Here is a 25954-nt window from a genome sequence, read left to right as displayed (position 1 = left end):
CTTTATCCTTACCATTTTGTATGACACTTTAAATACATATGAACTCTTCATATTCTGAAACATATTACAGGAACAAGAGTTAATGAGATGGAAACACAATTTAGTTTTAAGAACAATTAAAAAAACCCCACATTTAGCCTAAAGTCTTCCGAATATTAATTTAAATAAACTTTGGAGCATGCGTTTGTCCCCTACAGATATAGAGGCTGAATTTATTGATCCACGTAAAGTATTTCCGTCCACACTCAACAATCTTCATGATCTGAAGCAACGTACAATGAATGTGATTAATTATAAGTTTAGAAAAAGGCCTGTTTTTGCCAAACTCATATCGTTGACATTTTCTTAAGTTTCCTCTTTTAGTAGCTTTTAACTTATATAGCAGATCATACTGCCTACATCACAACTTTGGGAATCTAATCTACCATTACAAAGGATGAGAACAAAATAACTCATTCTCCATTTCCTTCCTTAAGGCATGCATCACAAACCAAAGTAACTGTCTCAAAGCTTCTACTATGCAGATTTAACCTAAGAAAAATATTTTTAAGTAACTCTACTCTTACCCTTTCAAGTGTTTGTACCATGGGAAAAAAAAAATAACAAAGATGCAATGCATCAAACGGCCGGGGAGCCTAGGAAAACAACAACAGGAACTAGTTTCCAGTCACAATACTCATGTCATCTTCTGTTTAGGCTTTCAGAAGAATTTACAAGTGCAGTAAGGGGAACATACTCCGCAAGGTACAGGGGAAAATGCAAAAAAAAAAAAAAAAAAAAAAAGAGATTCAAACCCCCTCTTTATAAGAGCCCTGGAATTCAGGATACGGCTCTTGGTCAATTTTCTATCCAGTAGGCTTTCAACTGCGCTAGAGCTGCCAGCCTTCTGAGTTAACTCCAGAACTATGCAACTTGGTAACAAAACACTTGTGAGAGCACAGTTTATCAAGCAGTGCCAAGACAGAGAAAAATAGTGTGGTCTTACTTAAAGTGAGAGAGTGAACTGGTTTTAAATGCAATAAAAACTGAAATAATCTTCAGCTACATAGCATCTGCCAAACAGATGAAAGACTTTTAAATCAGTCCTTTACATGGTTTAACAGACTACAAGTAGCCAAAGATGAAAAAAACCTCACCACATTATAAGAGACGTTAAGTTCAGGTAGAAATTTAAAACGGATCCATTTTACAATATTGATGGCAGGTAATTTTGAATTCCTAAACTACATACACAATTCAAACTCCTTCAGTTTTGTTTTTTCCTACTTCTCTTAGGCCGCAGCCATTAGCAGAAATCGCTGGAAGTGATGTACATTTCAGCTCTTTCAGGACACAAAAGAAATACCTTAAAAAAGCACAGAACAAACCAAAAACATACACAAGGTTTTCAACACTCATCTCTGCTTCGCTCTATAGCCCTCACTGAGACAAGTAAAATGTCATCCTAGTGCAAAAGAACCTGAAGGTTTTTATGCTTAGGCCAGGTTGGAGGCAGGCAGACCACCAATGCATCTCTAGACAGGCCAGGATTATGCCAGCGTAAGGGACCACTTACGCTGCGAGTCCTATACTCCTTGGAGCTGGTGCAGCATGTCCCCGCATGCCTGGTGTGCAGGGAAAGCAGCACTGCAGTGCTTCTGCTCCCTCTCCCCTGCGCCCAAAGGGATGGGACTGAGCAGAGAGCTCTGATGCGATACTGAACCACTTGGAAACCAAGAGCACAGGAAGAAACACGGAGAGGCTAACTGAAATTTACTCTTTCCCGAGAATACTGGAGCAAGAAACAGGGTGAACAATTAGTTTCTGAGATCACCCATGTTGTTCCTGACATGCTCCCCAGTCAGTGTAACACCATACTACACTTTATTGTTACCTTGACCACATCCAGCAGAGTGTTCTGGAAAGAGTGCAAGTAGTAACTGAGCCTCACTTGGTGGGGCGGATAAAAAAACAAACCAAACCGAAACCAAAACAAAAAAATCCTAAAAACCACAGAAGCCTGATCTCTTTCCTTCTCCGCAACCAAAAGACCAAATGTTACCAGAAGGTGGTGGTGGTGGGGGAATCATTCCTCAGCAGTAAAGGGAAAAAACAAACATTTAACACCTGACAGCCAGGAGTGGCTAGAGGAGGAGCATTCCCCGCCCGCCCGCCCCGCATTTTCCCTCGTCAACCAAAAAAATCCATTTCCCCCTCCATCCCAACTAGGTCTATGACTACTTGGGACCCACCACTAGTTCCCATCAACATATTTCACACTTCACCTTCCTTCTTTTCATTGTACTTACCCAAGCTAAGCAGATGCCGTAGGATGATTGTTGACAAGATTTACAGGTCCCCAAAACCCACAGTGGTTCTTCTTCACAGCTACTTTCAAAAGATATCACTTTTCTTTACATAAATCATTTCCCATATACAAATTTGCAGGACAGTCAACTTGTAAAGCCTCTCTTTCTTTGCTCAACCTGCCTTTCTATTATCAGACTCATTTTCTGCCCTTCTCTTCCCCCTCCCTTTAAATATGTCTTGAAACATAATATCCAACTATTTTCAGAATCCACAATACATGCTTTAGCATAGGAGTGGCCTAAGTGACACATGAAGTATTTCCCACTTCCAAGTTTTGATAAATCTTTTCCAGTTAAACCTACCAAATTAGAGGGACGCCTGGTTTATAATTCTCAGCAGCAGAGAGCACAGCATGCTCCTTACACTTACATGCTCACATTTGAGATACTTCACTTCAAAGACCTGTTCCTTTGACCTCATGGAGTACTGAGTACAAGACGCAGCATGTCTGAAACAGCTGATACACCCTCTCAACAACAAAATAGTTATTGCAGATAATTAAACAGATGTAAGAGAAGGGCAGGTCTAGTATCGGCCTTTTCAAATCTCCAGATTAATCTCAACGTCACTAGTACAACTGATGTCAGATTCGCAACTGAGTATTAGATTGTCTTTCTCACTGAGTATTAGATTGTCTTTCTCCTCCATTTAACAGCTTATAATATGCTGACAAGACAGCTACCAGAGCTGATCTTCTAAATCAGTGATTAGCAACTGGGCATTTCAATCTAATCTTTCATTGCTTATAATGATTGAAATCAATTTGTGAAGTATTTTTAAAGAGTTCAACACCTGTTTGAATTGTAAATACAAATAGGCATAAAAACATGCACATTTCTGTATCAGTCACTGAGTTAGACATGGTATGATATGTGATTAACCATGTAAGACATGGATTTTCATTCTGTGCTTCTTTTATTCAGTGATGGATAAGAAGATAGAAGTTCTGCTTATCTGTTAGTGAGTCTATAAATGAAGAAGTCATTAAATCTGTATCAGAAGCTTGTTTTGGGCGTTCTTCCCTAATTTCCTGAAACTAGTTTAAGTAACAAATTAATCAAAGAACACCTTCTCAGTTGATGAAGTAACAGCAAGGATTCTCAACTTCAAACAGACTACCAAAATTCTACCAGGATTACATAAATAAATGGTTACTTGGGCTGGTAATTCCTTTAAATGTGTGTGGTTGCTGGGCTGGTGCGGGGAGGTTGCCAACAGATGGCAATTTAAGAGTTGTTGATTTCCATGGTCTTTTCATCCCCCTCATTTCAAAACAGTTGGACCATAGACTGTTGAACAATATGCCTTATTTTATTTTTTTAAAAGAACTTAATACAGAAAACACCCATCAAAGCTTAGATTTTGATACAGAACAACATGTTCAGGGACTCCAGAGCTATACAAGGAGGAAGAAAAGAGCATCTCAGACCGGTCAGATCTGAGCATGCTGTGAACTTGCAGAGGCTAAAAGCTTGCCTCATTGCCCCCTGCCCAGGAGTGATTGCTCAGTTCTGAAAAATTTTGGAAACTCACCCTCTGCCATAGAATAGCTCTTCCATGCTGTATGCTAGGTCTGAAATTTGACCAAGGAAACCAAGGTTTTTCAAGGATTCCCCGTTTGCTACAAGTCCTCCATGAATAAAGAACAAAATTGAGTCAGACAAGCTTACAGGAACCTCAGCATTCTCTGTTCCTGCATCTCTGCAACACATCTTTACAAGCCAGCACAGAAGCTGATATTCAAGATGACCAAAAAAGGTTTCTAGATTGTTTCCTTAGTGAAGCCAAATCTTCATTAAATACTGTGTGGTTATCCTAATCTTGCTGGGAGGAATTAGATTGTCTTTGTCAACCTTAGCTATATAGTAAAGCTCTTTCATTTGGGTGTCTTTTAAAGTGCATTTTACCACAGGGCTATATCCCAGGTTAATTAATAGCATCCAACTGAAAATAGTTTGCTGAACTAGCAGAAAAACAACTCAATAAAACAGCTTCATCTCCAAAAAGAGACAGATTCTTCTGGCACTGATTTTATCTGGATTTGTGTTTTAGTCTTCACTGATAGAAAGTAAGACCAAAAGCTTATGCCACCTTAGCCAGTCTTGGCTGGCAAGCATTCCCCTACCTTAAAAGCACATACCAGAAGTCCTGGGGCAGATTACCATTTTGTGGGCTCATCTTTCAGTATTTGTCCCTCTGAAGGAGGGCTGACATTCTTATTCTCAATGCTTGCATGCAGCCTTCATAGTATTATGATAACTTTTCTCCACTACTGTTAGGCCAAGAAAGGGTGAGCTCTTATTTTCAGTGGAGACTTCCTTCTCGAAAAGAATTTAGACCTAGGAAAATGTCTTAAGTGGTTTCCTATTATATACTCATGCCACTGTGATCTTGCAGGTGGATTTCAAGATGGAGCTCAATGTGTTGATTCCTGTAAAACGTACAAGAGTAAACCTCTAATTATTCAAGACCTCTCTTTAGTCAAGGTCTCACTTGGTCTCAACAACCGGCCCTCTTAAAAAAAAAAAAGAAATTCCTCTGATTCTCTCTGAGATATAAAGAAAAGAGGAAAAAAAGAGGAAAGAAGATGCCAGCTTTCCCTTTCTTGTAATACAAAAAGCAGAGGGACAGGACAGTTGGTCAAATTGCAACAATAAACTCAGCATTCCTAATAGGGAACGCTTCTTACCACGTATGGGCTGTGGGCTCACTGGTAAAAGGGAAAAGGGAAATTTGTATGGGATATCAAAACTACTCATAATTTGCCACTAAAAGTATTCCGGAGAAGTTGAGAAAATTTCATATTAATAATGCTAAGTCATGCTTGATCAGAAATCAAACGCCGTATGGCAGTTTCTGCCCACATTTGCCTTCTTTGGAGTCTTTCTGAAGTATCCAACAGAGACCACTTTCAGAGGTTGTACAACGTACAAGACAGACCTAGTGTCTGACTTGACAGATTGTCTAAACCAAATCTTAAAAAAAACCAACTCCTGAAACAACTTAAATGTTGACTCTTGATGAAATGGTAGGCCAAATGCATGCAAAAAATAGAACAGATATTGCCCTCAGTAATGACAATGTGCCTCTTGCATAGTAATGTGGCAAAACAATAGCTATTTTCAAAGTGTGAGCTTTTGATTTTCCTTGAATAAAATTGAATAAGCTTACATATGCATGCTTAGGTGTAAGGAGATGACCCCCATAAATTTGCTGAAATACTAAGATGCATCATGGGAACATATACTCTATCTGAGGCCAGGTTAAAGATGCCACCAAAGTTCAATATTTTGAGTTAAGCTTTTATTGCTATAAAAAGCAAAAAAAAAAAGGGGGGGGGAAGGGGCTTAAGGATTTGCAGATTTTAAAGAAAAGAAAGGAAAACATTAGGAAGAGGAAGCGTTCCATACTTAGACCTAGTGCTAAAACATATAATTATTAGCAATATTGCAGGTGCTCAACTTCGAGCCTACTAAGCTGGGGGCATGGGAGAGAAGAGGTACTTACTTCTACTCCTTTGAAGTACAAGAAACCATCACATTCCTCTCAGTAGCTACATATATCTTGCTAATTGCCTTCTGGGGAATGATAGCTAGCCCTCTGGCCAAGTTTTCAGTGGCTCACCTTTGCCTCACTTGAGGCTTAATCTCTTCAGAGCAGACTGGTCATGACTGCACTGTACTGTAGCCACTTCTATGTCCCCTTCAGGACCAAAGTGCTTCCAATGGTCTCAGACTTGATTAATCATTTTTTCTATCTTTCTACCTCATGTTCTACCTCTATGTTTCTACCTCAATGAGACTAAAATAATGCAAAGACTCTGTGGTAGCTTCCTACCAAAGTGAAGTTGTCACCACATGAAACTGAATGTGCTGCAGGTTCTGACAGAACGTGAAGTGATGGTTGAAAACATCCTTTGGGCTGGGGTGCAGCTAGGCACTTTACCCAAAGATAACCTAGGAGCAAGTTATTATTTGGGTTTAGAGCCTAGGAAGAACAAAGGAGTTTACTTATACGGCACGTAAACATAACCAAGATGTTTCCAGTTCTGTATGTATCAGTCTTTAAAAATGCTTACCTTTTCTGAATAGTTCTTGAAGGCTCTCTGCACTTTGATTCAAAATAGCCCATATTTCCTCTTCTTGCAATGGCCCCCCCCGAACCTCCAGAGCCTCTGCTAGTGACACATGCATGTTACCTGGGAAATGAGACAGACTGATTTAAGAATACATAAGAGTTATTTTCTCTTCGCATGTAGTACTCAAGTAGTAATAACCCATGTTCAACTCTCAGTCACAAAAATTCTCTAACATTAATAGAACCCATCAAATATAAATACTACAAAACATTCACCATGACGAAAAAGAACTTTGAGCACCTGCTATTATGAAGAAGAAAAAATTGGGTTAAGACAACAATGATCCCTATTAATATTGTAGGCTACTAAGTCGATAAACTGAAAAAGCTGGCATTAGTCCATATGCTATGGGCAAGAGTTTGCTCTGTTTAAAAAAATGACAGGATGATTAGTAGTTACAGGTTTACTAATGTAAATCAGCTGTTAACATTATTTTGACAGGTTTAAGTCAGTCAAGCTGCTGTTAGGAAAGGAAGCTCTTCTTCCAATACATTTTCACAGGGCTGTTTATATGATCTCATGACCAAATAATAAGCAGCACTGCATGCAAACCTGCAAGCAACCAAGCTAGCTGTGGAACTGACAGTTATCTCCTTTGTTCAGCTTCTTCATACATTTAAGAAAACATAAAACTGTTAGTGGTGCTCTACATATTACATCCCCAGAAAACAAATAAAGATTTCCTCCTTCCTCAGCTAGAAGAGGTCAGGCCTTAATATTTTTTCAAAGAGTTAAACCATTTTCACCACACCACAATATGATCGTCAGTTGTCCAAAAACCAAAACCATTTTGAAAACTGAAGAACACATCCCTAAATATTCTGGCAAAGTCAAAGCTTCATCATTTTAGTAAGCTCAGGAGGAAATAAATCATTTGTCTGCTTAATTACTTCAGCTTTCTGTGGACACTAAATGTTCTCAGATTAAGCACTCATGCCAATTTATATTTCTGATTGAAATGCAGCTGCAGTCGCTTCCCTCTGCTTCTCTCCAAAGCCCAAAGAATAAAATCCTGAGGCAGTGAGCTGCAGTAAGAGCCTAAGGCATATCGTCAATCATCAGCGACAAGTTTGTTAGGTCTCAAAGGCTCCAAAGTTGCTGCTGGAAATGGAAAAGACAGTTCCAGAAGCAATGCATATTGTCCCAAGATCAGTAACTGATATCAGCAGCTTTAGATGATCCAACGGTCCTGCTGAAGGACCCCTTCCAATCAACCAACCGGAGCCTCCCCATCAGCACACAATCCTGACTCAGATGTACACGCATCTGAGCGTACATTAACCTAACAATTTGCAAGGAGGACAGGCTGACTAGCTATATTTAGTTTCCCAACTGTCTAGGAAGTTTCATGCCTTCCATGTTTTTCTACTTCCAGATAACCAGGCTCATACCCATATAATGGTAATATAAAAGGCTGAATATCCTGCAGTTTCTAGCTGAAAACATGGGCTTTGAAGATACTTGCTGAAGTACTACCCAGAGCCTTTTTCAGCTAGAATTCTATACTACGCTACTGAAAAATTACATATTGTCGGCTGCATTTCATCACAGACAGCTTATTTTTCCTTACTTCACAGCTTGCCAGTTTTTAGTATTCAATTATTCTGCATATTTACTAAGCCAGATATATTTTCAACAATTAATGTTCAAAAGTCATCATCAAAAAGATAATGAAAGGGAAAACAGATCCAGACCACATTTAAAGGAAAGATAAAATCTGAATCCCTGAAGAGAAAAATAAATACACCATTCAAAATGGAAAGCTAGGGACCAACACAGACTTGCAATAAATGGATGGAAAGCCAGAGATAAACATGTTTCCAGTCAGTATGAGATTCACATACACCTGGCACAGAGAGTCTGGTCTCTAATCCATGCTAGGAATTTTGTGATTTCATGGCACTGTCTCAAATTTCAGTATGTACATCTAGAATCAAACTGGATTACTCCGACTAAAAGATCTCGTCTTCTCCTAGGGACTGAAAATGTATGATCTGCAAATGAAAACTTTTTGTGCTAAGTATTCTAAAGGAAACATGCTGAGCTTAATACCACCAACAAAAATCCCCCCAGTCCTTCTCTGTCACTCCCCTTTTCCCCATCCTCCAAAATCCCGATTCCTTTCAGCTGTGATTAAATAATAGTGTGGACTGCTCTGTAGCAGATATAAGCCGATTCCCTATTTAACATCACTACAGAGACCATAAACCTGTCTGCTCAAACCTCCAAACATGTTACATCAACAGTAAAAGAATCCTACAGGAAAGAATTTCTTGATCACAGTAAGAAGTGTATGAATATCCATCCAGCCACGTAGGCCTCAGCTGTAGCAGTGTAAGCAACAAGATGTGCTTATATATTACAGACAGCAGTAGCTTGACAAATAAAAACAAACATCACAACATACCAAATCCAAAACATTTTAAATTGGTTTTGAAAGCCGAAGCAGAATACAACAAAGCATCAATCATTCCAAACACAGCCACGTGCAAAATGGCACGAGTTGGGATTTGAGTGGGACTCTCATTGAAGTGTATCTGTTTCGTAACTTTCATGTGACTTTTCATCTTCAAAACTAGCTTGAAGCTGCTTGTCTGTCACAGCAAACAGCCGGCCAACACATTGATTATGAAAATTAAAGCAGCTTCCACAAAATGGTTCTCTGTCACCAAGGAACTGACTGAGGCTAGCTGGGGTGAAGTGTTTGCAGGCAAATGCACGGCCAGAGTTCTCCATCTGTACAATCCACCTGTTAGCAGCCCAGAACCAATAATTTAACATGATGAGGCTGACAGTGAAAGTGCCTGGCTCAGAACATACCTCTTCCCCACCAGTTTGTTTGCAACAGATGTTTTTCGAAAGGAGAAAGTTGTAGGAATGATGTTTGCAATGCACAATACTTCCAAATTTGCTGTCTCCTTAGATACTGAGAACCTTCAATAGCGTTTGGTCCTTTGTGAATACAGAAGCTGAAGTGCTAAGTGCTCAATACGTACAAAAGCTTTTGGTTTTGTGTAACACCTGAATATTTTGATCAATTGCAACATAACGACAGTGTCAAGTAATTTATGTAAGAGAAAAACATATAAAGCTTTTGTAAAATACTGTATCAAAACTATACGGGCTGCCTGTCTTCATGTCTCAGGCCTCTAATTGCAGTTACGTCCATGGCTATATAGAATCATAGAATCGTTAAGGTTGGAAAAGACCCTTAAGATCATTCAGTCCAACCGTTAACCTATCATATAGTTGCATAACATTCATTTTGCAACTAAATGAATTGCCATTTAAAATGTGTATTTAAACTCCTATGGCTAACAACTCGGAGAAAGGAAGCTGGGTGATAGCAACAGCGGACAACAGACTAAGAACAGCAACCTCTTAAAACGCAGAAAAGTGAAGACAGTAAAGATGAGTTATCTCTGTTAAGGATAAACCTTTAGCTGATTTCAGTTGAGCAAAGAGGGGCTAATCCGAGAAGAGACGGTGAGTGGATCTCAGGAAAGCTGAATAGTATCGGCGTAAAATGACAGAACGCAAAACTGCAAGCAGAATGAAGAGCTGCAAGCAAAACTGCAAGCAAAATGAAAAGTTTCTCTTGTATTAATGATATAAACTAGTCTGCTTCAAACTTCCAAAGATGGTCCTGGCAGTTCCTGTGTTTTCCAGGGTATCAGGTTGACTGGCAAAGAAATCTAGATGTACTGGCAGACTTCTCAATGGACTCTTAGTTAGGTTCCTGTCAGGCCACTTTCTTGCAATGAGTCCTCTCCCTGTCTCCTCTTCATTTAAGGTAAGCAAGATGTCTTGTGCTAGCATCCTGTGCCCTCTTCCTTTCATTCCTTATAATAAAAATGGACAGATTAAAGAACATTGAAAGGTGCACCTTCTACGGATGAGTTCACTTTCTGTTTCCTTGGGACAGCACTATGGTGGCATCTTGATCTAAAGCCACACCGACACTTAGCTGGAGATGGGACTGGGAGGCTTACAAAGCTAAGCGCATCCTGTTTCTGCACCTTGCTTCACAAGGTGAGAAGTCCAGGTGCAGTCATGATCAGGAGGCACGTCAAAAGGCCAGGTGGTATGAACTCAGCATGAACTATGAAGGTGTGGACTCCCCATACACCCAAAACCCACACAAGATCATAGCCACAGAACATCCAAAAAGGGACCTTCACACAGCAGAGGGCACAATGTAGGAAGACAGTGGACAAATTAAAATAGTTAACACTGGAGAAGCATAGACATGAATGTTGCTTTCAGGTTGCCTGCTCTGGGACAGAATTTACTCCTAGACCATACAGGAGTACAACTTCCACAGGAAAGGAGTTGCATCATGTGGAGGCAGCAGCTCTTTTTCGCTCCAGGACAAGAGAGTAAATTCAGGTGTAAATCATTTGTATCAACAAGCCCTGGGTGCAATTTCTCACCCTCCACACCATTCAGCCCTAAGCCATACAGGCAGCACAGTTCCAAGAAAGAATGCTGCTTAAGCCAAAGGCCTCTCCCATATCTCAAACACTTCCTTTAAAAAGCCTGTTTACCTCATGAGGAGCAACTGCCAGCTCCTCCCTCTAAGGCAGACAGCTTATACACTCCCTGATGAGTGGGATGGGTAGTTCTGTCTCTTCCGTGTAAAGCAAGCTCAGTAACCTCCTCGCCCCTACACTCTCCAGTCCCAACAACCCGTGTTAAAAGCACAGCACCTATGGAACATCCAGGCAGTGCCAACATGGCGCATGAGGCAGCCTGACACTTTCTCGGTCCAAGGTAAGAGGGAAAGCACAACAGGAGCAGCCCCTCACACTGAGCAATACTGTCAAAATTACTATTTGCAAGGTATATACTAATTTTTGTTCCTACAATTTGCAAAGTTTTCAAAACACCCTGCTTTTCAATTATTTATGTATGGAGCACAAAAGTTCAATGCTCGAAATTCTCATTTCCCCCAGCCACCAACTTTTTTCCTTATGTATTTTAAATTGAAGATCTCCAACAGCAACCAAGAATTAGGAAAAGTTTAATGGCCTATTCTTTCCTGATTTTATTCAACTCTTGCCAGCTGAAATATTAAGAAGCTATTGCTATAACTGTATTTAATAAAGACTACAATATCAGTCATTTTGTCAAAAAGTTCCTAAAAACAGACTGAAAGTCAAAAGCCTAAACTGCTTCAACTTAACCACTGCTTGACAACTTTGTGTTTTGGTTTTAGTAACATATATCCCTTGCTTTTTTCCTTACCTTCTGCATCAGCATTTCCCCCCATGTTGTAACTTCAGAACCAAAACTAAGTCAAAAGCTGCACTTTAACAACATCAGCTAACTAAGATGCCTGGAGTACCTCATACTTATTTGATATCTCATGGGAATACACTGTCAAAAAAACAGAGAGAGCAGCTGCTCTAGTCACACATTCTATAGGTTTTTAGATGTGCTAGAAGCAGTGAAAAAAATCTAGAATATAAAAACATTGTTAAGAGTTTCTAGATAATCACATAAAATACTCTGGTATTTATTTTTATCCTTTGACAAAATTTAAAACAGAGAGAAGAGAGAGCAAGAAGGCTCTATATACATCCAAAATATTTTCTGTGGTGAAAAAAACACCTTATTTCTCCCACATAAAACACTGCTAGCTGACTTTATCTGTCCTGAATATGAACATTGCCCCTTTGCTCCACAGGTACACTTAGGCAAAAAGTAGCAATTTCCAAGGAGCACTTTTCTCTTAGGGGATAAGCAAAGAGCCCTTCCTCAGCCTCTCCTCTGTAGATACAAATGCCTGAAAGCAGCAGCACATTTAACAAGACAACTCTGTCCAAAAGAACCTCTTAAAATTCACCTTTCTGAAGCCATGATTAGCTGCCCAAAAATAAAACATGGACACTTTTATTCGGCACTCACCGAGTGTGAAGTGCTTTCTAAAAGCACTCAATATGCACAAATCCCACTGAAACCAAACTGGACCTGTACCTAAACAGTTTTGAAAGTCTGTCCTCTCCCATTTCAGAACCCAAGCATCTGGAGTCATTACCATGCCCTGTAATTTCAGAATGCTGGCACCTATCCTATTTATTTACATTGACCCACATCTTACACCCCTGAAGATGACCTGGAATGCTTCTATCAATTAGTTTATCCCCAATAATACTGTTGCTGAAACTGTGCTTAAGCGCAGAACCCTGGAGCCAAGTTAGAAAGCTTGTGCTTCAGTAGTCTTTGAAACCTTATTTTCAAATACAGAAGGTAAATATACAAGCTAATCAAGTCAACTGTGTTTAAAGAATTTTTTTTTTTAGACTCCTGCTCTCAATTTAATTACTGAACATTATTCTTGTTTATTGTCCTGAAAGATAATGAAACAAACCCTTGTGCCATAACCACTTTTTTCACTTCTCCTATAGATATGAAGAGGGGACAAAAAGCCCCACAAGACACAAATCTCATCTCCCCCCCCTCTTTTTTTAAGTCTCTAAATATCTGCCAGAAATTGTGTGAATTTAAGTTTTTGCAAACATACACACACTTCCACGGTGCTTTTCATTCAATCAGCTACCTGATAATAATGCTATCTTAGTATAAGCACTATTCCTTCCTCCTTCATTTTGGAGAGGTCAGCAGAGATTCCTATTACCACCCCAGAACTTCCCCCCCCAGCTGTGGAAGACATTAGTTTCTTCCACTCACATTTTTCCTTTTCTTTTTCTCTCCCGTAGGCAGACAGGATGAAACGTCAGCAAAACAATCCCATGTTCCTGGGCCAACCCTCAAACTATATCAAGGAAATTTCTTTAAAATTGCATCACCTCTTCAAACTGATAGCTTGCTGCTCGAGCTCAAACCTCGTAAGTAAAGGAACAGAAACTAGCTCAAGTTTGCGATAAAACACAAAGAACATGAGGACATTCTCAGAAGTATAGGGCACTGTTGGCCTTTTACTTGAGCATACAGTGATGCTCTCATGCTCACTGTTAACAGATGAGAAGTTAGCATTTCTCCTTCCAAAGCCTTAAATCAGTCTTGTATTCCCATGTCTGGAAGACAGAAGAATGCGACATACTGAGAATCTTGGCTTGCACCTCCAGGGCAAGCAGTGTTTGTTTTACTCAAGAAGTGCTTGCTTTCTCTCCTGGAAGGTGGAAAGAAGTCAGCTTTTGGCACTGGACTGAACTTCCAATGGAAGACAAGCAAGGGTTATTGCCTACACCCTCCCTTGGTTTTCTGTCTCTCTATCACCAGAACCAGATAAACTTGTTTATCTGAGGCTTTGTGTAAGGCAAACTAGTAAATCCAGTCCAAAATGTATATAATAATCATGAAACTTATGTTTTCTAGGGAACTGTAGAATGTTCTTTTATACATCAGGGTAGCTGATGTTTCACATCTGATATTAAAATTGCATTCAGAAGAGTATATAATTATCACTACAAAGTAAGCTTAATCCACATAAATCGGGGCATGACTCTTGTATCCCTCTCTTAGTTTAATTGTCAGTGTAAGATCCTTGGGCAACTCCCTTATTTTGCTGTTGATCTGCTCCACCTTGGAGAGGCACGTCTCCTTGGTGCATTTCTCATACTTGCAACTTTCATTTTAATTGCTAACTAGGAACAGAGGACCTGTGACTAAGACAAGCTTTATAAATGGAAAAGCAGAAATTTCAGGACTGCAAAACAGCTTGGCAATAGTAACACTTTTCAAATAGCAGATCAACCAATACTACCCTTATTCACAAGTAACAGATCAAACTCTTCTAATGACAGGAAATAATCACAAGCAAAACACATCTTACTATTGACAACATAACTCCATGATGCAGTGATGTGCTGTCTATCACATAACTTCACTTACAACAGACAAATTCCAGACTGTGCAGCAGTCTTGGTGAAGAGGCCTTCCTTGGCATCCTTCCATGCTGCTCTTTTCCAGTGCACAGTGACAGCAATGGTCTTCATGTAGTACACTGGGGTACACAGCTATTGCCAGGTCTATGTGGGCGACATGCATTGCTGCCACGGCAAGGACAGACTACGCCAAGAGAAACTAAGAATGGCACCTCCAGCTTTAGTCCAGCAGTTACTCCATTGTTGCATACAAGAGCTACGCATTCCTCACATACTATAAAAAGGTCATGACTGAAGTCTGTCCTTATTCACTTGCAGCTCTTAGCACAGCTGAAAAGGGAATGGAAGTTATTGTCAGAGAAGCAGATATAGTAGCACGCACATGATTTAAATATCATGGAGTCACTAGGAAGCATTATTCTAAGTCAATAAGTACTCCTTCCTGCCAGCTCTGTCATTTTAAAGGTATCTACAAGTACGACAATGAGGCTCTGATGAGTCAAGTAAGTAGTGACAATTGTAGAGTAACTCCTTTTTCGTATCACTAGGAAGATCGTTTTCTTTATAATCAGTGCCCAGTGTTTGAGAAGAATAATGATCAAATATTTAACACCAAGACATAAAATTGCCACAGACTAGAAACTCAGTGACTCCACAAGTAAGTTTCACTGATTTAACAGGTACAAATTAAACCAGTATAGCTCAACAGATAACTTGCCTAATGGATAAACTTATTCTAGAGTGGGTTTTTAAAAGCTTAGCTTAAGGTCTCTCCTATGGTAATGAAGTGATATGAATTTTACTACATTAGGTAAATTCTCTACTACTGAAGGGTTCAGATTCTGCTAAATATTAATCGTTCCAGTCTCAGTAACAGAGAATGGTACCTTGCTTTATAAATGCCTCTTCTCAGTACAACAGCCCCTTGCAGCAATGTAATAACCAGCGTAAATGAAGGCAGCACAACTGGATCAGCAAGAAACTAAGTATGATATGCCAAGAGAGTAAGAGTCCTCAAATTTCTTGGATGTGGCATTAGAAAGAGAAAGTCAACTTCAGGAAGCTTTAGAGTTTTTGTGTGTTTGGGTTTTTTTTGTTGTTTTTTTTTTTTAAACTCAGAAAATTGCTGGCTTTCAGGTAAGTGCAGAAATATCATGAAGTTAATGTGCTAAAATACTGCGGAAAAATCATTTTTAATACCCACTAACCTTACTAATAAAGTGTTAGGACTGTAGTATATTTGCAAATCACTGTTAAGTCAACATACTCTTAACAAGTATAAAGACTGACCATATGTTATTTCAAAACCAGATTTTACTCCTATATATTCACATCCAATCCTTCAACAAATGGCTTTTGCTGTTGTTATGGTGGGTGAACTGCAGGGCTCACTTTGGTTTTTTAGATTTCTTCCCTCTGTGGGAGAATGATGGATGTGAGCAAAAAAATTTTGTCAGCCTTTTGACTACCAGACATTTTGGAAAAAGAAATTAGCAGAAGAGATAGTTCGCTACGGCACCAAAACAGTTTCTCCATAGTTAGAACAATCTAGTGTATGGTACTCATATGAGAAATATATCAGTTTCAGAAACAATTCTGTTGTGTTTTTAGCTTGAAAGCTGCACCCTTGCGTACCCATAATAAGAAAGCAATCTGCTAGCAGGGAGCGTAACTTGTGTACTCAACCACCATCAGCCTCTAGTATCCAGAGGACAGTTTATACTAACAGCTACGTCGTACGTCCTGCCTGGGAAGGAAACAATATCTGACAACAGAAGAAAAACCGGCCAAGTAACAGGACAAGTTTGAAAATGACATCTATCTGCATTCGATTCCTCCAGCAGTTCTTTACCTTAGGCATATACAGGCAAAGAAGCCGTACTACTACAACACAAGAATTTTTCTGTTTAAGTACACATTTAGCTCAATATGGGAGCTAACAGACTCCCACATGGATCACTCCACCTACCAATATTTCTACTAAACTGCTCTTGTAGGCTTTTTTTTTTTTGCTATGAAAATGAGAAAAAAAACCAAAACCCAACCAATTTAAAAGTTACCACATAGCCAGTGTTCTTTTCAGCTAATCAGTTGCCACAAATAGTCCAATGGCTTTCTTACCCAATGCCCTAAGTCAATCTACATCCTCACTCACATTTTTTCTGCTTCTGACTCCTGGTAAAAACAGCTGATGAGAGTCCAAACAATTACTGATGGAGAGGGACCATCTCCCAGATAACAACATTATCCTTAGCCATGACCCTGAATGATGTTTTAGTTCCTGCTAACTGTCAAGAACAATTTTGAAGCAGCCCTACAGCTGAGGGAAGATGTGATCATGTTCTCAAACTTTAGGATGCCTGAGGGTGCTATCCATCTGGAGGGTCTATCTTGCACCGTTTCTTCAGTCTTTGATGCTCAAGACAGTAATATTCCCAACTCCTTGAAAATTTAGACTTCTTTAAGCGACTGTATATGCTCTACGATACAGGCAATACCACAGAATCCCAGGACTTGCAGGGGGCAGGGGAGAACGTGCTGCCTGCCCCAAGTTATGATTTTTTTGGTTCATTTCTGGGGGGGGGGAATAAGGGAGGAATGGCATAAGGAACAGAACATTACAAGGTCGGCAGCTAGATGACACCACGGATATCTTATCTGTGAACTCACCTGTCTGGGAGTAAAGCTATTACTCACACAAGTGATGACTAATTCTTACTGTGAAAGTCTGAATTTCTACCCTGAAAAACAGACAAGATGGAACATAGGCCTACATTTCAGCTGTCAAGAACTGTATACACAAGAAGAGCTGTGTCTTTAGGACCAAGGCATAACCTGAGAGATCCTTGCTCTACTTATCTCTAAATTGAAGAAAACGCTAATTCAAGCACAGTGGCAAATATCAAGTCTTATTCAAAGAGCACTGCATTTTCTTCACCCTTTTGTAGCAGGGGGGAAAAAAAAAGGTTATTTTGCTTTCAGACAGAGAACCTTTCTCCACTCAGACATGGTATTACACAGCATGAGATTTATACTTTTTGTAAGCCCAAAAATACAATTAAAAATGTCTATGATATATTGTTCTGTTAGGTGTGAAAATCTGTACAAAGATTTATGCTAAAGAAATCTTAAGCAGGGGGAAATCAGTGACTAACTTTATAAAGCAACTTCATATATTTCCAAGTGAGAACCAACTTCAAGTGAACTACCTCTTCAAAACAGAGATCTCTGATGATACCCCATTCTCATACTGAGACCCAATCAGGAAACATGTACACTCCGAGGGAATAGCAGAGATGTGAACAGGCAGCTGGCTGAATTTGACTTGTCCATGAACAACTATTCTTACAAAGAGCAATTAGAAAGCCAACAGATAATAAGCTGCTGCCTCATAACATTCTCCTCAAATGAAGGCAGACTGATTCTAAGGAAATGAGAAGCATGGCAAGTGAGATTACATACATGGCGCTCTGAACTTTACGTCAGCCTTCAGGAAGGATGTGCTTTTTATAGTGCACATCCATGTAAGAAAGTGTGTGTGTCCCCACAGATACATACATGTGCATATACATATTATGTTACCATCTATCTATACAAAATGTGGATGTGCATTTGTCTGCATGTGCATACTTTATATACACCAAACAATTCACTCTTGTTTTAAGTTTCTGCTGCAGGACAGGAGAAAAGCCCTGAAGGACAAACTGATCTATTTCAAGAAGTCAACATCAACTACCTGAAAGCCTTGTTAGAGGGTCTCTAAAGCCTATTAAAGGTTTTGGCCAAGGCAGATTTAAAGTAAAATTCTGGAAGCATTTGTAAAAACGGATCTGACGCCAGCAGATGGGCTGGAACTGTAGTCACAAACCTCCATCTGTCCAGAAATCAGCTCCTCGTTCTACATGCATGGTACTGCAAGTACAGCACTAAGTTTTAAAGGGTAGAGGCATTTCCTGAGAAGCATTTCAATGGCACTCATCATCTGTGTATACACCTGTCCTCATAAGAGACTTCACGGCAAGTTCTTCTCTCCATAAGCAACTAACTTTCCAACTTAACGTTGTCCTTGAACAGGATACATCTCACCCAGCAACTGAGAATTTGCCAATGTAAAGTAATTTAGGTGAGCTACCAATAAGGTCCAGACATGAACTATATTAAACAGTATTCAGTGAAACCAATAACAAAAAAAACCCCAACTGGATAATATAGAAGCTAACTGAGCTCTGAGTTAGATGCACACAGTGCAAACATGGAGACTCCTCCTTCTGCCTAACACCTGCTTGTCCCAAGCACAGAATCCACGACAACTAAGGTGATCATTTGTCCTCTCAGATTGCAGATCACTTCTTTCTGCACTTCCTTCCATACTCATGCATACAGAAATTAATTTGAGACTAAAGTTGTACATATTCTCTGCATACACACTTCCAACCAGTAATGAATTTGCAGCATAAAAACCTGAGAGAGAGCAGAAAACATGCAGCATATACTTTCATGCTGTGAAACAGACCGGTTGCCCAGAAAAATGAAGACAAGCTTTATAGGAAGGATATTATTCCCTACTAGATCATTACAGGATTTCCCAAAATTCTCAATCATCTGCTGCTGGTGTTTCCATACTCCAGTATTACTCAAGCTCTCAAGTTGTTTAGGCTCTCTGTCAAAACTATCCTTAGCAGGGTTTCTAAGCACATCACTTACCACCATCTTGCAGGTATTGAATAAATACTGTTTTTTTAAAGGCGGACTTTCTTTATCCAACCATCCATAGTTGATCTATTTCGTGCAACTGATAACACATATCAAGATTTACCTACTGTTTGCCCATCTGCTCTACTCAACTCTGCAGATGTGGTACAGACCAAGTATCGAGAACAGTACACTCCATGTGACAACTATCACCAACTAATTTCACAGCATGTCTAGAGATACCTATCAGCTGAAGGATTCCACACAAAACATGGAAGTTTTTTGGTCACGGATGCTTGCTTTTTAAATGAGCTCTTTATGGAGGCCAAAACCTTCCCGAGCAGCTTACACCGTCTAGTTCAAATCCTGCAATTAGGAGGTTTTAGCTCCAGATTAATTAGTAGACAAAGTCACTTGAAGACTTGGAATGCATATGCTTAGGAAATCACAATCTTACTCCAAAACATGAGTTGACACAGCACATATGGCTTTGTACCAAAATTATACAAGTTAATCGGAACCTGACCAGTTAACTAGAGTCCCTCAGCCTGTCACTCTGTTCACCGCGCTTCAGAAAAACATATAATTATATACTGCATGATTCAGTATGCTGTTTACAACTTAACAATTGTTAAATTGACTATACTGCCCCTTGAACAAATTTCTAACACACACCCAATTTATGATTCATCTTAAATTCAGAGGCTATGCATAATTTATTCAGTCCTACAGCCACGATATCCTCCATGTCTTAACTGCCCTCGAAGGTGATGTGATTATTAGTCCTTTTCCTTTTAGATGGGAAAACATGCCATTTCTCTTTCACAAGAGATTAATCTACCTGTTATTGCTGCCCAGCTTCAAATCCTTACCAAGCTTATGGTTTCTGAGCTAAGAAAGTGAATGGGATTCAGAGTGTAAAAAGGACCCTCACCACAAAGAGCATAAGCTTCAGTATCATTTGACAGCAACATGAAAAATCTGCAAGGGTGACTTACAGAACTCTTAACTAGACCTTCCACACAAAACAGACTGCCCGATCTATAGTAAAGACAGAGAGGTAGACTATGATAGAACAGATTTGATTTAGCTTCGCACACTAGAACAGACAAAGACTCCATCTGATCATTATCTGCGCTCCGTAATATTTTGGTACTTGGGAGAGATTACAGGACAGAACAAGCTACTGAAGATGGCATTGCCAAAAAAACAGGAAAAACAAGATAGCAGCACCTCCTCCCATGACACAACGCCAAGCCTGCTGCCGCCAAAAAACAGAGTTCAGGGAAGTTTTGCTTTGTCTGGATGATAAATACATTCATATTAGTAGAGTTACAGGACAAAGAGCCATATTACACCCTTGGCTGCATAACAAGGACAAACTAGCAGAAACTTTTCCTCTACGAGCCTAGAAACCATGAGCTGAAAGCGAGTCACAGCATCACCTTTCTTTTCTTTTAAGAACTTTCCTGTGAACAATAATGGAGAGCTGGTCAGACTGAGGACATACGCAGATAATGCCCATGTACAAATTATACTTGCTTTATTGGAATGGAACCAAGCAGAAGGTTGTATTAACCTCAGAACCCACCACCCTAGTGAGGGATTAAGTGAAAAGAGAATAGAAGGATAATATAACGGTGCTTGAATCTTTTATTGCTGCAGCTGGACCACAGGGAATTAAGACCAGTTAAAGAATGCATCAAATTTTGCTGCCTTCTCAATCAATTTGGTAATTCCATGTACAGCAGCTTAACCCCCTAACTCTTATTTCATGGAAACCCAAGAAAACACTAACTAGAATCACCTAAAATAAACAGAAACACCACACTGACACAAAAAAATTTTCATCCCTCCAAAAACTAAGAGCTCAAGTCTTAAACAATGTAGTCTGTATACAACAGACCAACTTTCATGCTTTCCATGCATGGCTAGAACTTTTACAACAATCCAAATTTTCTTCCAGTCCTGAATATAGTATTTCAATTTCAGTATATAAACGGCATAAATTTCTCACAGAAAGCGCAGCTTTTAAGAAAAAAATTTCTAAATTCTGCGTGAGAAAAAAGATGGGCTGAAGCTCTTCAACTCCCATTCCTACCTTTCATTGCTAAACAAACACTTTAGAAAAGAAGTGAAAGAGATTATTCATTGATACAGCACATAGAAAACAGATAAATGTAAGGCTTTAAAAAAAGTACTTGGGCAGTAGTCTGAAACAGATTTCAAAACTTTAGAATGTTTTATCAATAGTTTCAAAACATTTTCGATTTTGATATATGTTGCCTCGCTACCATGCATTCTCTATAAAATTTGCTTATAAAATACTGAATTTGAATGATGGTTTATTAAACTGGACAAGTTGTATTGGCTTACCTCAAGCTGCATACACTTACCTGAGGAAAGTAGTACTAGATAATCAGTGAGAAGCATCAAGGGTTCACCGCTTATAGAAATACCCTATTTGATATTCATGAAAGGAGGCAAGGAGAAAAAAAAACAGGGAGAGAAGGAACAAAATTTTACAATCTTGAGATTTAAATCACAAAGACAGGAGACTGTAATATCTTCTCAGCCCCTAGTGGGAGGAATAATCCATAGATTACTCACTCTGCAGAAGCACAGAAGCTGGAACCAAGACTTCATCAAGACAGTAGAGAGCGAAGAGCAGAAAGCAAGCGTGCTTGCACAAAAGCATACACATACTGTTTTAGCCAAGGAAGAAATGCCCAACTTACAGACAAAGTAGCAGTTAGGGGCATCGGAAACTTTCATGTATGAAAAAGAAATTAAAAAATCATTATAGATGCCAAGTCTTGCTGGCAAGCCTAGACCATCCTGTGGACCATTACTAATCAATTACAGAAGAAAAATACTTTTTCCTCAAATAATTGTTTTGAGTATTTTTATGATTCGGTTTACACTACTGGCCATTTTTCGTCCACTTATCTAGAAGCTGAATATTACCCCAGTCATTTAGGAAGAAATAAATGCATAGAACCATTCACAGGCTGCATTTTAAAAGGTACACATTTACAGATTAAAATTTTGAGTTTTGGCAAAAAAATTAACTGAAGACAGCTAGCACTAACCTAGCCTTTGCCTTTTATCACACTGATGAGAGACCTCTGCAATTTTTTAGTGATCTTCTTCCACAAGACAACTATCAGACTTCTGTAAAAGTGGCTGTAAGACTTCGCCCTTTATTTTACACCAACAGTCTACAACCAGGCAATTAAAAAACTCCAGTTTCTCCAACTGACAGATGGGGGGGAAAAAAGGGAAGGAGAAGGAAACCTGAACTTTCCCCACCCAGAAGTCACACGCAATTTACAGTTGCTCTGTATCAAAGAGCCTGCTGGTCACTAATTAGAGCTTTTGTCACACAGAAAAATCTGAGTTCCACAAATTCTTTGACATCAATTTAAACACATTATACCTCAGGGTTCTAAAACTATTATAAAAAGCAATCACTCTTAGATGCATATTACTTCTTGGCACAACGGTTGCATTGTGTTGTTTGGTGTTTTTAACTGGCCTTTATAGCCTATCATTGAAAATACATCATAAGCCTTGAAACAAATGTTGTCTACATAAAAAGTAAATTTATATATGAATTATTGAAGTCTAGACAGGCAATAGTTTCTCTTCTACTTCTCCAAAACCACTGAAGAGGGAAGCAGAACAAACAGATTTTGCATCATCAGCAGAGTTCCCAACCAGCAGTCCATGTTACAGTGAAAAGTTAAATTCTGTGATCTTCAGTTCTTTAATATTCTCAAAGTAAAGGCAATGGGTGGGACAGAATCAGTGAGAATTAATGCATATATCAAAGAGTTCAGTTAACGTCAAGCACAAAAATATTTTCTATAATATTGCAAACTATATTCCAACTGTGCAAACACCAGAGAAGTTTCCACGTACAATGTGATTTGCTGATTCCATTTTGGTCTTTAATACTCAGTATTGAAAGACACCAATTCCATCAGTGTCTGACAACATCACAAAACTAAAGGGTTTGCATTGAAAAATGCTCTTTTTGACTATTCTATGCTTATTTTAGCATGCAAGGCCAAAGAACAGAAAGAGCAAAACAGCACACGTACTAGTATCGGAGAACAAGAATCTGATGTTGAGGCAAGCAAGAACAAAAAGAATGCCTTTTATCATTGCAGAATGCCCTTCAGTTCTTAAGTAACATGTTTCTCATCTGTAAAAGAAATCAAACTATGTATGCCTTCACAAGTTATTTTTTGTTGTGCTTTTCATGCGATACTATTTAAAATGACAGTTACTTATATAAGCTACTGTATTATTTCATCAGGTAGTATATTTTCACTTTCTTCTTTAACACCAACTAATACTGCAACCACAATTTTGTGGTATCACCAAGGTGTTCCTGCTTTTTCGTCTTGTCTTCCTAAGCAACTATTTTTACTCTAGAGCTCTATGCATGAAAATTGCAAAATCCCTTGATTACTTGACTATCCATCATTTAATGCCTCCTTAAGGGACCTGAAGAAAAGGGAATAAGGATTCCATGACAGAAAGGATGAAAAAACAAGCAAGGAACCGCAGATTGAACCAGACAGCTCAGCCTCCTGTTTACATTTCTTCAGCCAGGGGGAAACTTCTCCCATCTCCCAGGTACAGCCATGACCAACGCCGATGCTTCTAATCCAGAGCACTGACCTAACTGCAACCAACACGCTGCTGTAACACAGGCTTCCATGGACAACATGGCAGTTCCCAGCGTTTGTATGTCCTCGATTCGTAGGGTTCTTGTCTGAAACAGCAAGCCAGCCCATGCAGACACACAAAAGCCTCAAAGGCAGATCACAGAAAATTGCTTATTTTTCTTTTAAAATGTTAAAGAAGTTTTAAAGAAGTTTTTTTTCTTTTTTTCTTTTAAAATGTTAAAGTTTTCAGTTTGGATGAGCTTCCTATTTCTTTTGGTATTTAGAAGTCTAAGCAATGTTCAATACAAGAAGCACTATACTGGATCTGACCACCTCTCCCATCACCCTTCCCTGGCAATCACCAGTTTATTCAGTTCCTGAGCTAAAGGTTAGTGCTGCAGAGTGAAATCTAATAGTCACTAATGGTCTCTGTTCTCTTAATTTCTCCAATCTCTTTCTGAACACATTTACACTTCTACTCCACATGACATTTTGTTCAAGTAACACAGCGGTAATTAAGCAGTTCACAAAGGGTATTTTCTTTTGTTTGCTGCGAAGACAGTAACCTATCTGCTCAAATTTCACTAGAAAAGAACATGCTAAGGGTCTTGAAGGACGCTGTAATGCCTCACGATCACCTGACTTTTACCAGACACTCAGCAGTAAATGTTTGCCACTACCAAAAATAACAGAAAATGTTTTCTTCCACCAGCCTTTGCTGTGTGCAATACCACCACAGTAACTGACAAATCCAAATGATCTTCCAGCATACAAAATATTTTCTATTCTGAAGACAATGCATGCAAATAAAATTAAAAAATTATTATAATAACCTTTTAAGGGTTTTCCTTAGTATTTTGCGACAAAACAACAAAAAGTAGGCTTAAGGTTTTCTTCCTTTACATACTGTATTCCTCAAATTCACAGAGGATAGATCTGTACCAAGGAGCAAGGAAAAAGGGAGAAAACTGTTCTTGCTGGAACTGTTTGCCAGTAGATTAAGGCAAACACTAGTGCTAATGTGATACAATGGTATCAAAAACTACTGAAAACAAACAACAAAAAAATAGAGTTAATTTTTACAATTTATCACACTCTTCTGAAACACCAGAGTCTTGTAACAATCATCGTGAGCACACACGTTTTAATTCGACATAAAGGAGCTTTGCATAGCTATTTCAGTAATTCAGTTCTACACATTAGCCCATGCACTTAAAGCTCCAGGCTCATTTGGCCGTTCCATACATGTGATAACCTAACTGCAAAGCCACTCAATAAATGAGTCTATATAGCTGATGAAACAAACTTTCATCGCTGCCAGCTAGCAAATCTTTATAATCAGATAATCTTTAAATTCTTCATTAAGGTTATTCAAGGGATTGCAATGACAGGGCACACTGAAAAATTAAGCTGTCCAAAATTTCAGGTTCTTGGGCATTAGCTTGTTTTGCTAAGCATGTACATTTGCCAGATAAACAACATCAGAAGAAACCTCTTTCAGGAAACACAAGTCTAATGTTTTGGGCTTTCCTCAAAACCTTGCAGTGCCTATTTCTTGCAGTTCTTATTAAATGGATTATTACAGCAGACTTTCCAGGCAAACTTCTGATTTTTGGAGTCTGAACAACCTTACAAATAAAAAGGGATGAGGACCAAAAGTTCTAAAAAAAAAAAGAAAAAAACAAAAACAAAAAACAAACAACCAAAAACCAACCTACCAAAAACCCAAGAAAACAAAGCAATAAAAAAACCCACACCACACATCAGATAGTTATTAACGCCTGAAGGCCTTAAACATGACCACTAACCTGGGAGACCCAAAAAGTACTCATCCCAACCTTTATCAGGGAGAAACCTCAGCTCACAGAAGCCTCCACCACCAGCACATGAGATGATACCGACATTCTAGTAAGGCCCATAAACCTGGACTGAAGATGCCCCAGCACACCTTGAATGAGCCTACCCTTCCCCTCCCCTCCCCCCCGGGCCTTTCCCCACCTTCCTTTTTTAAACTGTGTGCACTGCCAAAAAATACTGTTTTCCTAACACTGTTTTCACAAGCTAGGCCTTCTAGGTCAAAGTCTTCCAGGTGTTGTACAGGTATATTCCACCCAGCTTGTTAAATAATTTCTTCCTTTTTCAGATACAAGCCATTTAACATTTCACAACTGCTGCTCCTGTGAGAGAACACTTTTTCTTAATGTACAGACATACAGATATACACTGCATTGTCTATTGTAATGTTA

The 25954-nt window shown here is 39.1% G+C and overlaps 1 protein-coding gene across 6 annotated transcripts in view; it reads right to left on the bottom strand.

The window, feature by feature from the left end:
* The window catches only part of PTPN13 (protein tyrosine phosphatase non-receptor type 13), a 129593-nt gene that overhangs the window by 95834 nt on the left and 7805 nt on the right, over nt 1-25954 (bottom strand). For all 6 annotated transcript variants that reach the window (XM_087737143.1, XM_087737147.1, XM_087737148.1 and 3 more), the window contains one exon: nt 6428-6547. In XM_087737143.1, coding sequence (XP_087593269.1) covers nt 6428-6542 — 115 coding nt within the window. In that variant the 5' untranslated portion in view covers nt 6543-6547. The remainder of the gene's footprint in view (nt 1-6427; nt 6548-25954) is intronic.

This window comes from Nipponia nippon, unplaced genomic scaffold (assembly GCF_047370975.1).
Source record: "Nipponia nippon isolate SJK-2023a ecotype South Korea unplaced genomic scaffold, ASM4737097v1 scaffold_6, whole genome shotgun sequence".
Classification (NCBI taxonomy): Eukaryota; Metazoa; Chordata; class Aves; order Pelecaniformes; family Threskiornithidae; genus Nipponia; species Nipponia nippon.
The sequence above is the reverse complement of the archived record's forward strand: the minus strand, read 5'-3'. Positions and strand labels throughout refer to the sequence as shown.